This window comes from Littorina saxatilis, linkage group LG7 (genome assembly GCF_037325665.1).
Source record: "Littorina saxatilis isolate snail1 linkage group LG7, US_GU_Lsax_2.0, whole genome shotgun sequence".
Taxonomy (NCBI): Eukaryota; Metazoa; Mollusca; class Gastropoda; order Littorinimorpha; family Littorinidae; genus Littorina; species Littorina saxatilis.
Window position 1 is genome coordinate 41989304 of NC_090251.1, and position 15459 is coordinate 42004762.

At 42.8% G+C, this 15459-nt stretch overlaps 1 protein-coding gene across 4 annotated transcripts in view; it reads right to left on the bottom strand.

The window, feature by feature from the left end:
- Positions 1–2860: 2860 nt before the first annotated feature.
- LOC138971491 (ets DNA-binding protein pokkuri-like) overlaps positions 2861–15459 on the bottom strand; it is an 83547-nt gene continuing 70948 nt past the window's right edge. For all 4 annotated transcript variants that reach the window (XM_070344231.1, XM_070344232.1, XM_070344234.1 and 1 more), the window contains exons 5-10: positions 13318–13407; positions 8165–8452; positions 6729–6800; positions 5379–5594; positions 4739–4991; positions 2861–4334 (exon numbers count right to left, since the gene is read on the bottom strand). In XM_070344231.1, the coding sequence (XP_070200332.1) occupies positions 3242–4334; positions 4739–4991; positions 5379–5594; positions 6729–6800; positions 8165–8452; positions 13318–13407 (2012 nt within the window). In that variant the 3' untranslated portion in view covers positions 2861–3241. The remainder of the gene's footprint in view (positions 4335–4738; positions 4992–5378; positions 5595–6728; positions 6801–8164; positions 8453–13317; positions 13408–15459) is intronic.

Below are 15459 nucleotides of genomic sequence, written 5' to 3' on the forward strand. Positions count from 1 at the left end.
AAAGTAAATCACATGCACACACACACACACACACACACACACAGACAATAACAGAACATGCTCTTGCTTCAGTTGGGAAAGTAAATCACATGCACACACACACACACACACACACACACACAGACAATAACAGAACATGCTCTTGCTTCAGTTGGGAAAGTAAATCACATGCACACACACACACACACACACACACACACACACAGACAATAACAGAACATGCTCTTGCTTCAGTTGGGAAAGTAAATCACATGCACACACACACACACACACACACACACACAGAGACAATAACAGAACATGCTCTTGCTTCAGTTGGGAAAGTAAATCACATGCACACACACACACACACACTCGCACGCACACACACACACACTCGCACACACACACACACACACACACACACACACACACACACACACCGACACACACACACTCGCACACACACACACACACACACACACACACACACACACACACACACACACACACAGAGACAATAACAGAACATGCTCTTGCTTCAGTTGGGAAAGTAAATCACATGCACACACACACACACACACACACACACACACGCACACACACACACACACACACACACACACACACACTCGCACGCACACACACACACACACACACAATCAGAGTTCCACATAAATGGCGAGTTTGCTCACAAACACACAGCAACTTCGAGTCATCAGTCTCAACATTATAATAACACAGCCTTTCCGTTTATAGTTTGAGTAATTTTTAGCATATTTTTCGCACATATCCCCGGAAACAGGGCGACTGAACAGAATTTAAGAAGATTCTATGACTCGCCGGTCTGCTAGCCTGCTAGTTGCACAATTAAGGCACATACAAAACGAGTCACATTGACTCTGCTAGCAGGAGAAAAACAATTATCAGTAATCTAGATTTTATTTACAACCAGAATTCTTCTCACTCGGCTGAATAACACGACAACGTGACATTTTGTTCAATATATATTTGAAACAAACAAAGAAACATAGAAGAAAACAAACAAGCAGGCAAACAAACAAACAAATAAACAAACCTAAAAGCTTATAACACTGAAGCAAGCGAACGGACCTTGGTGAAAGTATAACACTTATAATTATTACACTTGTAAATGGAATGCACTTTTTTGGTCAATGATGACTTATTTGGTAAATTTATTACATGTATATTTGAATAGAACTCAACGCCTGAACATCTGAGTTGTTTTCCTTCCACAAAACTAATGTGTAAAGTCAGCTTTCTTCTTCTTCTTCTTCTTCGTTCATGGGCTCAGACTCCCACGTTCACTCATGTTTTTAGCACGAGTGGATTTTTACGTGCATGACCGTTTTTACCCCGCCATTCAGGCAGCATTTCGGGGGAGGCATGCTGGGTATTTTCGTGTTTCTATAACCCACCGAACTCTGACATGGATTACAGGATCTTTTCCGTGCGCACTTGGTCTTGTGCTTGCGTGTACACACGAAAGGGGTTAAGTCACTAGCAGGTCTGCACATAAGTTGACCTGGGAGATCGGAAAAATCTCCACTTTTAACCCACCAGGCGGCAGCGACCGGGATTCGAACTCACGACCTCCCGATTAGGAGGCCGATGTCTTACCACCACGCCTTGAGTACGATATGAGTACTTCGTTTGTGCGGAGTCGAAGAGAAACTGCCAACACAGAATCTATTGTGGCCAAATACGTTGTATTCGACGTGACAACTAACACGCTTATTAAAAAAAACACCTTACATTTGAATAACTGTAAAATGAGTTTGCGAGACATGCTTTTAAACTAAACCTATTTTTATGTAATAGCAGATCAATCGATAAATCAATCAATCTTACAATCAAGCACTATAATTTGAAGGTAAAAAAATAATAGCCAGACACACACACAAACTCACCAGTGATCACAACGATAGCAAGAGCAACTTTGAGAGAGAGAGAGAGAGAGAGAGAGAGAGAGAGAGAGAGAGAGAGACAGAGAGACAGAGAGAGAGAGAGAGAGAGAGAGAGAGAGAGAGACAGAGACAGAGACAGAGACAGAGAGACAGAGAGACAGAGAGAGACAGACAGTCACAGAGGAAGAGAGAAACACAATAAAGAATCATTTCAATCATTAACATAATATATGACACCATGTATGAGACCCGCTTTTGAGTCATTTTCACCAAGTGAAAGCTCAGTCCAAGTTCAAGGGGAAAAAAAGACTGGAATATATATAGGCAACGTGTTCTGATTATGCTTCAGTTTTGTATGCTCAGTTTGTTTTAAAGGGTAATTCAGCTTGGAGAGCTCACACGGTGAATCTCAGTCATTATGAAAGACGCACACAATCTCACGAAAAAGTAACAAAATAAATGACAAAGCAAAACATCACAGGCTGCACAGTAGTCATCTGTATATATACTATACAATTGTTAGCTTTCTCCCTCGCGAGGAACACACACACATGCGCATAGACGCAATTAAGCACTCGCACAAACGCACTCCAAACGCGAAGGTTTTGTTTTAACTGAAGCAAATGTCACTGACAATTTGGAATATGTACACATAAATTACAAACACAGCTCTGTTCACGAATAAATCTGACCGGCAGTTTACGGATTAAACACAGCTTCGAGCGTATGGTAATCATCTAAAAGGATTATACCGATCAAGTTGTAATTTTTTGAGAATAATTCTGTTTAAAACAACAAAAGCGTGGTGAAGCTCCTTTTTACTAAAATAATACACGGTTCATACCCTTTCGTGCTACTCGAAGCTGTCTGATGCGGAACAGCGAATAATTTCATAATGTAACCAAAATCGAACTGATCGGCAAAAACACACTCCATACGTCAGTATTTTTACGACAAGTCAGTGTCCTAGCCGAGTATATATCACTGCAGCATGAAAGCATTTCTGCGATGGACAACAGACCGTCAAATTCTGACGTCAGAACGTGCCAGCTGTGTCAGTGTTCCGTATGTGCGCGTCATCTTTTTCTGTGGGGATTTTGATGACGCAAGAATTACACATCCGTCGATGGTCTTAACTCCGATTATGGTCCTTTCTGTTCACAGAAACATACACCTATTCTTTCTGGTAGTGGAGTTTTCTACTTTTCAGTAGTCACTGGAATTGGATCAGCGCACAAAACTGGAGAAAAAACACTTTTCATACATCAAAGTCGTCATTAGAAAATCTTACGACGTCAGTCTCTACGTAGAACAGAGAACCACTCCTGCCTCTGCTATGACGCGATCACGTGCAGCGGTTCCGTTTTGACGATGGACATGACGGCCGATGACGTATCGGACATGGCCGAGAAGCCGAACTCTTCCGGACAGCTTCGTTTAAGTGTTACTAAAGGCACAACCAGGCCAGCTGTCGCCCTTTTGTCGTCGGCGTGCGTGTCGTCGTTATTATTGTTGTGTACTGGCGACGGCGGGTAGGATTTTGAAGGCTGGGGGTTGAAGGAGCGGGGTAGGTGGTATCCGGGATGTTGCTGGTGCTGGTAGAGGTGGGGGTGGATGGGAGAGACGCGCGGAGGGTAAGGGCTGGGTGAGTAGGAACAAGGCGGGTAACAGTTGGGCGAGGCGACGGAGGAGAGCGGTGGATTTCCTTTGATGGACGAAGGAGAGGAGGACGAGGAGGAGGAAGAGCAGGAGAAGGCGGAATCTTTCCTGGAAGGCTTGACGGAGAGGTCCTCCGGCTCCTCCTGGTACATCGCCTCGTCACAGTCCATCTTGCTGTGAGGGGGGAAGTCAGCCACCAGCCCGAAACGATGCTGCTGTTGTTGCTGCTGCTGCTGCTGATGGTGGCGATGCAGCTCAATCTCAAGGTGCCGCCTCTGCAGTTCTTCACGGATCATCTGCTGAGAGACCCCCACCACCGTCTCCGCCTCCAGTTTAGCGTGGATCAATGGCACCCTCCCGCTGAGGCGGTCCTTCAGGCTCGACCTCACGTGCTCGTCCATCTCTCCCGGGGAGACACTCGCTCGGCGGTTCATGTGCACGGGGGTGTTGGAAAGGGAACGGCGGTTTGGAGTCACATGACGGTCGTGGGGCGACCCCTGGGGGCTTGCGGCGGGTGGGGGGCCTCCTGGCAAGTCGTCCATAACGGGGGGAGAGAGGGAGGGAGGTCTGGAGTGTGCCGGGGACAGGCGGGGGGTGCTGGTTTGGGGAGAAAGCTGCGAGAGGAGGGGCTGGAGGGGGGAGTGGGGCTGCAGTTGAGGGGGGTTTGGGGCCAGCTGGGGAGGGGGGTTGTTGGGGGGCAGGTTGCGCATGCAGTGCGGCTTGGCGCCCCTCTGGCCTTTCTGGATCTTGGTCGGGTGTTGCAGGAATCTGCAGACAGAGAGAAAAGGATTGTGTTAAAGATTTTGAAAGTCAACAAAACACTCTAATGGAGCATCAAGTCAAAATGCCACACACACGCTTATTGCGTAGAGAACATTTCACATAGCAGGAGAAAATAACTCCAGACACTTTGCTTTACCGCTGTAATGCATCGACGTTATAAATAATATAGCCAGCAGACATTCGACGTTTTCGGTTCTATTGCTTTAAATCCATCACTTCCCCCGAAATCGGCGTATGCTGCCTGAATGACGGGGTAAAAACACGAGAAATCCACTTGTGCAAAAACATGAGTGAACGTGTGAGTTTCAGCCCATGAACGAAGAAGAAGAAGAAGAAGAAGAAGAAGAAGAAGAAGAAGAAGAAGACGACGACGACGATCCATCACTCACTTGTAGGTCAAACGCTTTCCAGGCACTTTCTTGATGATGTTCATCTTGTAGTAGTATCGCAGCGCTCGCGACAGCTTCTCGTAGGTCATGTTGGATCGGTTCTTCTGATGGCCCCACAGTTCAGCCAAGCCTGTCGGGTTGACGATCCGGAACACCAGGTCGGACCCGTTGCCCTCCCAACACACGAAGTTCCTGCTGATACTGGCCCGCTCTTGGAGGAGCTGGTAGATAAACTCCCACAGAAGACGGCAGTCTGGTGAAAGAAAGATGAGGGAAAAGTGTTAAGGAGATATGACACCAACTGAACTAAACACATATTTGCTCTTTGGCCTTTTTTGTGTACACTATTGAGCTACGAGACAGACGGGCGCAGTGGCGTGGTGGTAAGACGTCGGCCTCCTAATCGGGAGGTCGTGAGTTCGAATCCCGGTCGCTGCCGCCTGGTGGGTTAAGAGTGGAGATTTTGACAGACGAAAGCCTAGAATTATACACTTTTACCCCAAGTCAGTCCTCACACGAATAAACAGATCAACGTTCCCTCAATACCTAAAGAATGATCTCTTTCAATAAAAAAACAAAGAAACAAAACAAACAAACAAACAAACAAACAAACAAACACCACAGAAGGTCCCCTCCCTACCTCCAGAATTATCTCTGCACAACAGGTCCATTTCTTCCTCTTGTTGGATGCTGTCCGGATGGCTGTTGTTGCTGTGGCCGTTGGCGTTATGGAGGCCGTTGATGCTGTTGATGTTGTTGGCAGTGGCTGTCGTGGCGGGGGTGGCGTTGCTTTGCATGTGACCATAACCGTTCTCTTGTCCGCCGTCTTGGTGTATGCGCTCGTAGGTTGCAGACTCTGCGAGTAAAACACACAAATAAAATTAATCGGATTCGTGAGTTTGTTTGTGGCTTCAGCGCGGGTGACTGATTGATGCTCTTTCCGAAACATGCGGTGTGCTGCTGGGGAACCTAAAACTGTTTTTGTTTGTTGTCAGTCATGTCCCACCCATGTGTCACCGCAATGGCACGTCATATACCTCGGTGGCCGATTACAACCCCTCCCCTCAACACACACACAAACCTGCGTAGCGCAACTCTGGTTGCGGCTATCTTTCAATTGGGAGTAAGCCGCGACCCTAGTTTCCCAATAATGGGATGATCATTAACGCCCAAAATGAAATGACATCTTGCAAGATACTGTTGAATTTGTCAATGAAACTGTTTGTCTGACGTCGAATACCATATTTTCTACCGACACTTACACAGAACTGGGCATTTTCTTCAAAGCAAAACCGTTATGTATTTTGTAACTACCGGTTCAACTGAGTATTGGTGGCCCCGGTAGCTCAGTTGGTAGAACACTGACTTTCAAGTGTGATCCTCGGGTTACGGGTTCGAGTCCGAAACGGACACGGATAAACTTCATGTGCGGTATTTATGTCCCATCCCCATTTCACTACTGTGGGTAGTAAAAGACCTCGGTTATTCTGCCATAAGTGCATGGGGACGATTACATCTTCACAAGCACACATTTTGGAGGCGCGACTCTGTTGCTGCCAGCTTTCCACTGAGACGAAGCGACCCAATTTTCACAGCGATGGCACACAAAAGTAATGAAAAACAATACTGCTCACATGATAGATTTATTCCCTGCAACTGATGTGCACAGGGCTTACATTTACTTTATTGTTGTTTTCTTTTACTTTGTTTCAATTTAATCTTTAGTACCTAGGTGTTTTTTTAGTCGTATTTTGGAATGCAGATAGTAATTTCTTATTGACATTCCGCCAAGCAGTCATTAACATCCATGTAAGGCTGGGATTCAGTTGTTCCATGTAAATGCTTTTGTTTTTTCTTTCTTAAATACACTGCCAACTTTTGTTGGATACTGAAAAAACACAAACAAAGCCGGGGTTTCCTCGTCTCACATGCCCCTTCTGTTTTTGCCGTGAGGGCGTAAAACTGAAATTTCTCTCCGTTGGACACTGACCATTATTAACGGAGTCTGCGTCAGACGAGGTGCTGTCCTGGTCAGTGGTTGGTGCCGGACTGAGGACGCTTTCTGAAAAGGACAGGAGGACAAGAAAGGTCAGATGTGGTCAGAGCAGGGATTGTCATTTAAAGAATGTACAACACCAACACACACAAAGCCATGTGGCGTTTTTACTCCTAATGTGACTTCGTTTTCGAGATGAACTTGGCTCGCGTGTTGTCTTTAGCTATTTCCTAAGAAGATTACATTGAAGTTATAGAAAATGTACAGTATGTCGTTGTGACATGATTATTTGTATTCTCGAAAAATGATTTGTCTCTTCTGTTTGTTGCAAGACCTCTCATCGTTATTGAGATGAACCCGATTCGCGTATCGTCGTTGGCTATTTCATAAGAAGATTAAACTGAAGTGAAAGAAGATTTAACAATGTCGTTGTGACATTTAGCTTCTCGAACAACTTTTTTTCTTTCTGTTTGTCACACGACCTCTCATTGTTATTGAGATGAACCCGATTCGCGTATCGTCGTTGGCTATTTCCTAAGAAGATTAAACTGAAGTGAAAGAAGATTTAACAATGTCGTTGTGACATTTAGCTTCTCGAACAACTTTTTTCTTTCTGTTTGTTGCAAGACCTCTCATCGTTATTGAGATGAACCCGATTCGCGTATCGTCGTTGGCTATTTCATAAGAAGATTAAACTGAAGTGAAAGAAGATTTAACAATGTCGTTGTGACATTTAGCTTCTCGAACAACTTTTTTTCTTTCTGTTTGTCACACGACCTCTCATTGTTTCGTTTCAATCGGTGTCGTATCAACTGAAAGCATTATTTTTTTCAGACGATGATATCTGAAAGGCTCAGTGTAAGTGCAACAACATATTTTTGTTAAAACTTGACAAGCAACAGACGGACCACCACCACGACAGGCAAACAGACAGACAGGCAGACAGGCAGACAGACAGACAGACAGACAGACAGACAGACAGACAGACAGACAGACAGACAGACAGACAGACAGACAGACAGACAGACGCATCATTACACTGCACTGTGATATTGTCACGTTTTAAGATATCACTATTATCATGGGAGCTATTCTTCTTCTTCTTCTTCTTCTTCTTCTTCTTCTTCTCGTTCGCTTGGGAGCCAGTTAAGTGTTGGAAAAAAAGGAAACACTTTTTAATTTTGTTTTGTACAATAACCTATTTGATGTCTTCCAATGGCAAACAACAGGGAAATATCACCAAGACAAAAATATATTCGTTTTGATTTTAAAACATATAGCGCACTGTTTAGCCACTGTTAGGTATAGTATATGTTATGCTTGAAACGTGACACTGAAATACGTTTTCTTATAGTAGGTAAAGGCAATAACGATATTTGATTCTTGAGTCTTGAAACACACATACAACACAGGGTGTACACACAATTTACCTGGGACTTCGGTGGGTTTGTGATCAGCGACCGACAAAATGCCCACAGATGTGACTGGAGGTTGTGACATGGCCAATGGCAATGTCGGCTGAGGCAGTATGGGAATGGGTCCTGTCCGCGCCAAGCCGTTTTCGGAACTTGTATGCGTGTTGCTCTCTGAGCATGCGCCGTTCAAACCGCTTCCGTTTCCGCCGTGGCCTTCAACTGCTGGTGCTGCTGTTGTTGTTGCGCCTGCGTAGTGTCCACTTCCCGTTCCGGTCAGAAAAATGATGCCGTTTGGTGAAGCGGCTGCAACATGAGACAAGCGGACTAACACATTAGGTTGTGGGTGGAATTAATCCAGGTTGAACATTATTTGACATGTACAAATGTAGCATTTTTCAAGGAAGAATATACAAAAAACAAAGAAACAAAGAAACAAAGAAACAAAGAAAGAAACAAGCAAACGAACACAAACAAAGAAACAAACATACTAAAGAAACAAACACACACACACACACACACACAAGAAAGCAAAAAACCCACCCACAAACAAACAAACAAACAAACAAACAAACAAACAAGAAAAAACACCACAAACAAAGAACAAACAAATGACCACCCTGAGAGAGATAAAAGGACGAAAGTAGCAGGCAAACAAACACCAAAACCAGCAAAATGAAAATTTTTGCATTCGTTCATGACCAGTGTACAAATTGCTAACATGAGATTTTCGCCATGACAGCCACCAGACTAAACCTGAGAATGACAGACGAGGGCAAACATCCTACATTTGAACTTTCTACACCGGAGAACGAAAAAAAAGGTTAAAAAAAGAACAAGACCTTTTCTTAAAAGAACTGTAATCTCGGCTGACCCTTCATTTTATGTGGTAGAAAACTGAAGGCAAATCAACAATTGCAAGTTACACTTCCTAATTTACAGATTTTTTTTTTTTTTTGTTTTGGGGGGGGGGGGGGGGAGGTAGGGGGTTGTGACGAGGCAGACGACTACTCTACGACCTGACGTGCTTCAACATGTATCTTTTAAAACAATTTCCCCAATTATCTAGGAGACGATTTGAATCATCGTAATTCCACTGTTTCTACGTTATTTCTTCTGGCATTTTTCCTTTTGCAACTATCATTTAATCAACGATAAAAAAACAACAACAACACACACAATACAAAAACAAACACAACAACTACAGCCATACCTCGGAAACCGATTCCTTGACATACAGAACACGACACCTCAAACTTGATCTCTCATCAGCACAAAAGTTCGCTTTTCCACATAATATTCTGACAAGTAATATAATGTGTCTGCTCTACTACAGACGGTGTGGAAATACAACCCACGAAACACAACTCTCCCGCCGAAAGACAGCGTTCGTCTGTGTTGCCAGGCGCGCAGAGGTAAGAAATACAAAATAAAAAAATAAAAACCTTGGCTATTTCCGGGTTCGCGACAGAGTACGCCTTCAGGTTAAAAAAAAAACCAAGTCGCGTAAGGCGAAATTACTACATTTAGTCAAGCTGTCGAACTCACGGGATGAAACTGAACGCACTGTATTTTTTCACCAAGACAGTACAGCTTCGTCAATCCCCGCGTGAAGGAAATCGCTCACCTCCCACGTGCAAAACGTAGTGATATTGACACGCCAGATTAGCGCGGTAGCGCATTGTGCTAAGCAGGAAAGCGCGCTTTTCTGTATTCTTGTTAACTTTCTGAGCTTGTTTTGAATCCAACCTATCATATTTATATGTTTTTGGAATCAGGAAATGATAAAGAATAAGATGAAATCATTTTTGGATCAATTTCTTAAATTTTAATCGTAAGATTAATGAATCTATTTTCGTTAATTGTGATCACATTTTAAGAGTAAACATGACATATGTATATATTTTTAGATTCAGAATGTGATGAAGAATACGATGCAATCAATTTTAAATCTGTTTGCGAAAAATCGATTTTAATGACAACTTTAATGAGCAAACTCATTAATTAATTTTTAAACCTTCAAGCTGAAATGCAATACCAAAGTCCGGGCTTTGTCGAAGATTACTTGACCAAAATTTCAATCAATTTGGTTGAAAAATGAGAGCGTGACAGTGCCGCCTCAACTTTCACGAAAAGCCGGATATGACGTCATCAAAGACATTTATCAAAAAAATGAAAAAAACCATCTGGAGATACTATACTCAGGATCTCTCATGTCAAGTTTCATGAAGATCGGTCCAATAGTTTTCTCTGAATCGCTCTACACACACACACACACACACACACACACACACACACACACACATACACCACACCCTCGTCTCGATTCCCCCCTCTACGTTAAAACATTTAGTCAAAACTTGACTAAATGTAAAAAGAAGTCCTCAGCAAAGGCCAATTTGTTTGAGAGCTTTGTGAACTTATCTGCTTGCTTACCATTGGTTTGTGTTATTTATCTAGGTTAGTTAAGAGCTCGCAAAAAAACCAATGACGGCGTCAAAACATCTGCATCGCTGAAAAACAAACAAACAAATAAACAAACAAGCAAGCAAGCAAGCAAGCAAACAAACAAACTAATGGAAAAAGTTGATAGAACCTTAAAGAAAAGAAGGAAATGAAATTCATATTTGTAAATATCGATTATGAAAAGCCTTTGTGCAACCCCCCCCCCCCCTCCCGACTTTTATACTCCTTTATGTATTTTTAAGTGTAAACATGCCGCGCCCGTGAGCTTTTTATAATACCGATAGTTACCGTAAACGCCTGTCCACTCATGAATGTACATGTACCTAGTTTGCGTGGTTTCATGACATGAAGAAATTTAATGTCTAAATAGAACAGGAGGAAGGAAGGAAGGAAAGACAGATTTAGAAAAGAAAGAATAAAAGACAAAAAGAAAGACAGAGAAGAATAGACAGAAACAGAAAAAGAAGAGAAAGAGAGAGAGAGAGAGAGAGAGAGAGAGAGAGAGAGAGAGAGAGAGAGAGAGAGAGAGAGAGAGAAATAGAGAAAGAGAGTGAGAGAGTGAGAGAGGAAGGGAGAGAGAGAGAGAGAGAGAGAGAGAGAGAGAGAGAGAGAGAGAGAGAGAGAGAGAGAGAGAGAGAGAGAGAGAGTGAGAGAGAATGATAGAAAGCAGGGGAAACGATATAAAGAAACTGTAGATAGTAGTAGGAAATAAAGCAGCAAAGAGAGAAAGAAAGATGAAATTAAACGAATAAACTAACAAACTGGGCCATTAAGAAAGAAAAAAAGAAGGGCAGACAAACGGAAAGAATGAACGAGAGAAAAGAAAGAGAAAGGGAGAAAATAATGTCCTATTTGCAATTCGTCTGCTTCAAGTTCCGGGAGAGAAAACATCGGCGGGTTTGCGGCATTGGATTCATGAGAGCTCTATAGCCATTGGATCTTTTGCTATCTCACCTACATACACACGGAACCTAATAAGGAAGTGTTGTGTCGACATTTTTTATTCGATAGACAGATTTATTACCTTTTTTCTTTAATTTCTCGTAGAGCTATGAGCTTTTTGATTAAACAGGAGCAGTTTAACACATGATAGCCACACCAAGGCAGACAGACCGATTACAAAACCCAAAAACAGAGTGAGAGAGAGAGAGAGAGCGAGTGTGTGAGTGTGTGTGTGTGTGTGTGTGTGTGTGTGTGTGTATGAGAGAGAGAGAGAGAGAGAGAGAGAGAGGGAGAGAGAGGGAAAGAGAGAGAGGGAGAGAGAGAGAATGAAAGAGAGAGAAAGAGAGTGAGAAAGAGTGAGAGAGAAAAACTGACACACACACACACACACACACACCCACCCACACACACACACACACACACACACACACACACACACACACACACGAACACACGCTCACACTTGCACACGCAAAAATAGGACAGAACAGACAGACAGACAGACAGACAGACAACCCGACAAACTGACAAGAAGACTATCATTTTGAATTTATTTACGTTATTTCTTTTGTACTGCGCTTGGAATAATGATTTTAATCAACCAACCGACCAACGGAACAAGGTAGTCACCCACAAAACAAACGCAGCCACAACGCAATTCCCATTGCCACCACCGCATCAATATTAAGAAATACTGGGGAAGAACACCCCCCCTCCCTCCCCGGCCCGCCTCTCCCGCATTTGAATCTGTAAAAGGAGGTAGGCCCCTACAATTTCAAAAGTTATGAAAAGAAAATCTGAAAAAAGCAGGGTCTTAAGTGGGGAAAGTCTTACAACGAGGTGTTTCAAAGGCGGGGGGGGGGGGGGGGGGGGGGTCGGGGGGAGGCGGGGGGTGTCGGGTGTCATTACATTGTAACCAACAGTGACAAACTGTTCTGCTACAACATTGCATCGCGCATACCACAATGTGTATTCATGAGCGTATTGACAAGTAACCCGCAACTATGAATTACCCTTAAGACAGCAGTGTAAAGGTTTGTGTAATATCCACACGAGGGTGTAACCGGGAAGTTTGCACATCGATATTACGGTACACTTCCAAGCAATGTGCGCTTTGTGCAGCTTAAAAGGCTTAAGGACGGGCATGGAAGGTTAAATACGCATGTTGGTACGATAAACATAAAAAATAAAAAAGACACTTCTCATATATTCCCTCCAACCTCCACCCACCCACCCCACCCCCCCCCCCCACACACACACACACATGAGGTACTGTAGTTTGTCCTGTTGTGCCTATTAAAATGCGCATGCGCAGAAAGACAGGCCGTAGTTACATGAATATTAACTCTTTTTTTCTCACAAATGAGAACGTTTGTACTGTGGCGCCTACTAAACTGCGCATGCGCAAAAAGACGGGCTATATTTACATGGACATGAACAAATGATAAAAAGACAAACCTGCTGGTAGACATTTCAAAAGGACATTTCAAAATGTTCAAGGAGTTTGAAATCATCAGTTGTACAAACAGACCGACCCAATCCTGGGGAGAAACACACACGCACAGCCCGAATCTCTCTCATAGACAGACAGACAGACAGACAGACAGACAGACAGGCAAATAGCAAGCCAGCACTCCAGCCAGACAGACTGACCACAACCAACCAATCCCTATTTGCCCCCCCCCCCCCACGTCCACCTCACCCCCCTCCCCTGCATCATCCACAACTATGTTCAACGCACACTTTGAGAAAAGTAGTCTCACCCTGCGTGTGAGGAGGCTCCACTTTAAACCTGGGTGACAGGTTATGGGCAAACGACGCACTCATGCCTGCTAGGTGAGGATGCAGGGACACTGAAATCAGAAAATGTTAACATTATTAACGGGGTTGTCCAACAAATAATATCTTGCCTTAAAAAGTACAGCGAGAGAAAGGGAGAGAAGGGGGAATAGGGGGAGGGAAAGAGAGAGAGAGAGAGAGAGAGAGAGAGAGAGAGAGAGAGAGAGAGAGAGAGAGAGAGAGAGAGAGAGAGAGATAGAGAATCAGAGACATAGAGACAGAGACAGAGACAGATGGAAACGGGCAGACGCAGACATACAGACAACAGACGCACGCACACATTCACAGGAGGATGTAATTGTGCAATCCTTTAATTACTCTTTTGATCATGGTTCTTTGTCCTACACCCAAAGGGCAGCAGTATTAACCTTGTTGCATAAAGGAAAAGATCTGCCAAAAAACAAACTTACAAACTGGCGACCCATCTCACTGACAAACACTGATTACAAAATTTTAGCCAAGTCTCTTGCAAATCGACTGAGCAAAGTAATAAATAAAGTGGTCAATGAGGACCAGGTCGGTTATATGAAAGGAAGGCATGTCTCATCCACTATAAGAACTATAGACGATGTGATTGAATATTGCAGAATTAATAGGAAACCTGGGATTTTATTAGCCTTGGATTTTCAAAAGGCATTCGACAGTATATCCAAAAAATATATGATTTGTGCATTTCGTAAATTTGGCTTTGGAAAAGATTTTATACAATGGGTAAATGTGTTGTTTAATGAAACCAGAAGTTGTATTGTGTACAATGGGTGGCTGTCGGAAAACTTTGATGTAAAATGTGGCATTAGACAAGGATGTCCGTTCTCACCGATGGCATTTATTATTGGTCTGGAATTTCTGGCTATACGATTTAGGCAGAGCAACGAAGTAAAAGGCCTTAATGTAACTTGTAGAAATATTTTAAAAATTCTATTATACGTCGATGATATCACTTTGTTTTTGAGAGACGCGGATGACGTTGCAATGGTTCTACAGATTATAGACGTATTTTCGGAGGTGTCAGGCTTGTGCTTGAATAAGCTTAAGTCTGAAGCAATGGGAATTGGATCAAGTAAAAATATCAATTTTAATTTTGAGGTAAAATGTGTTCGGCAGATTAAAATATTAGGAGTAAACTTTAACAGCGAGAAAAGCGCATCCGAAATTGAACTAAACTGGTCAAGTAAAATTGATAAAATTAAGCAAATCATCTTCACTTGGGAAAAAAAGGAACCTGGGCATTCCTGGAAAAATTTGCATTATCAAAACTTTTCTGCTCTCACAGTTAGTTTATTTAATGCAATCTATTTGTATCCCTGACAAAGTGCTGCAGGAAATAAACACAATATTATATCGTTTTCTGTGGAGGAAAAAAGACTGTAATAAAAAAGCATTTGAAAAAGTAAAAAGAGTTGTTTTAAATAGCAGTACCGAAAAGGGTGGTATTGATATGATAGACGTCAAAACAATGCAAAACTCCTTCTTATGTCAATGGTTAAGCAAACTCTCATCTGGCAACCTTTCATGCAAATGGACATGGATCCCAAACAAATATTTTGAAGGGTTCGGTTGTGGCTTTGCCTGCTTTACTACAGCTATTCGACCGTCTAAGTTTAAGGGAATTGGAAGAATAAAATCGATATTTTGGACAGCTGTTGCTCGAACATGGTTAGAACATAATACAATTTCTCAGAACGATTGCGTGCAAGACAACTGCTTATGGAACAATCCAAGTATAATTTATCAAAATAACGTTCTGTATTATGAGAACTGGGCCCGGTCAGGCATTACGTATGTAGGAGACATGTTAGGTAATCACGGTATCAAGTCCTATCCCGCTATCCAAGCAAGTGTTTACGCTTCACCTGGCCTCTACTTGGAATATATTGTAGTTCGATCAGCAGTATCTGAATATATTAAGAAAAGCAATTATGATCCTAACCAACCTGTATTGAATAGACAAAACAATCTTCTTTTCAATAAAACGAGTATTAAAAGTGCCAGGCAATTCCGTGAATATATTGTTGAAGAAAAGTACACTACCCCGAGATCTATCAACTTCTGGCGTGATATGTTTG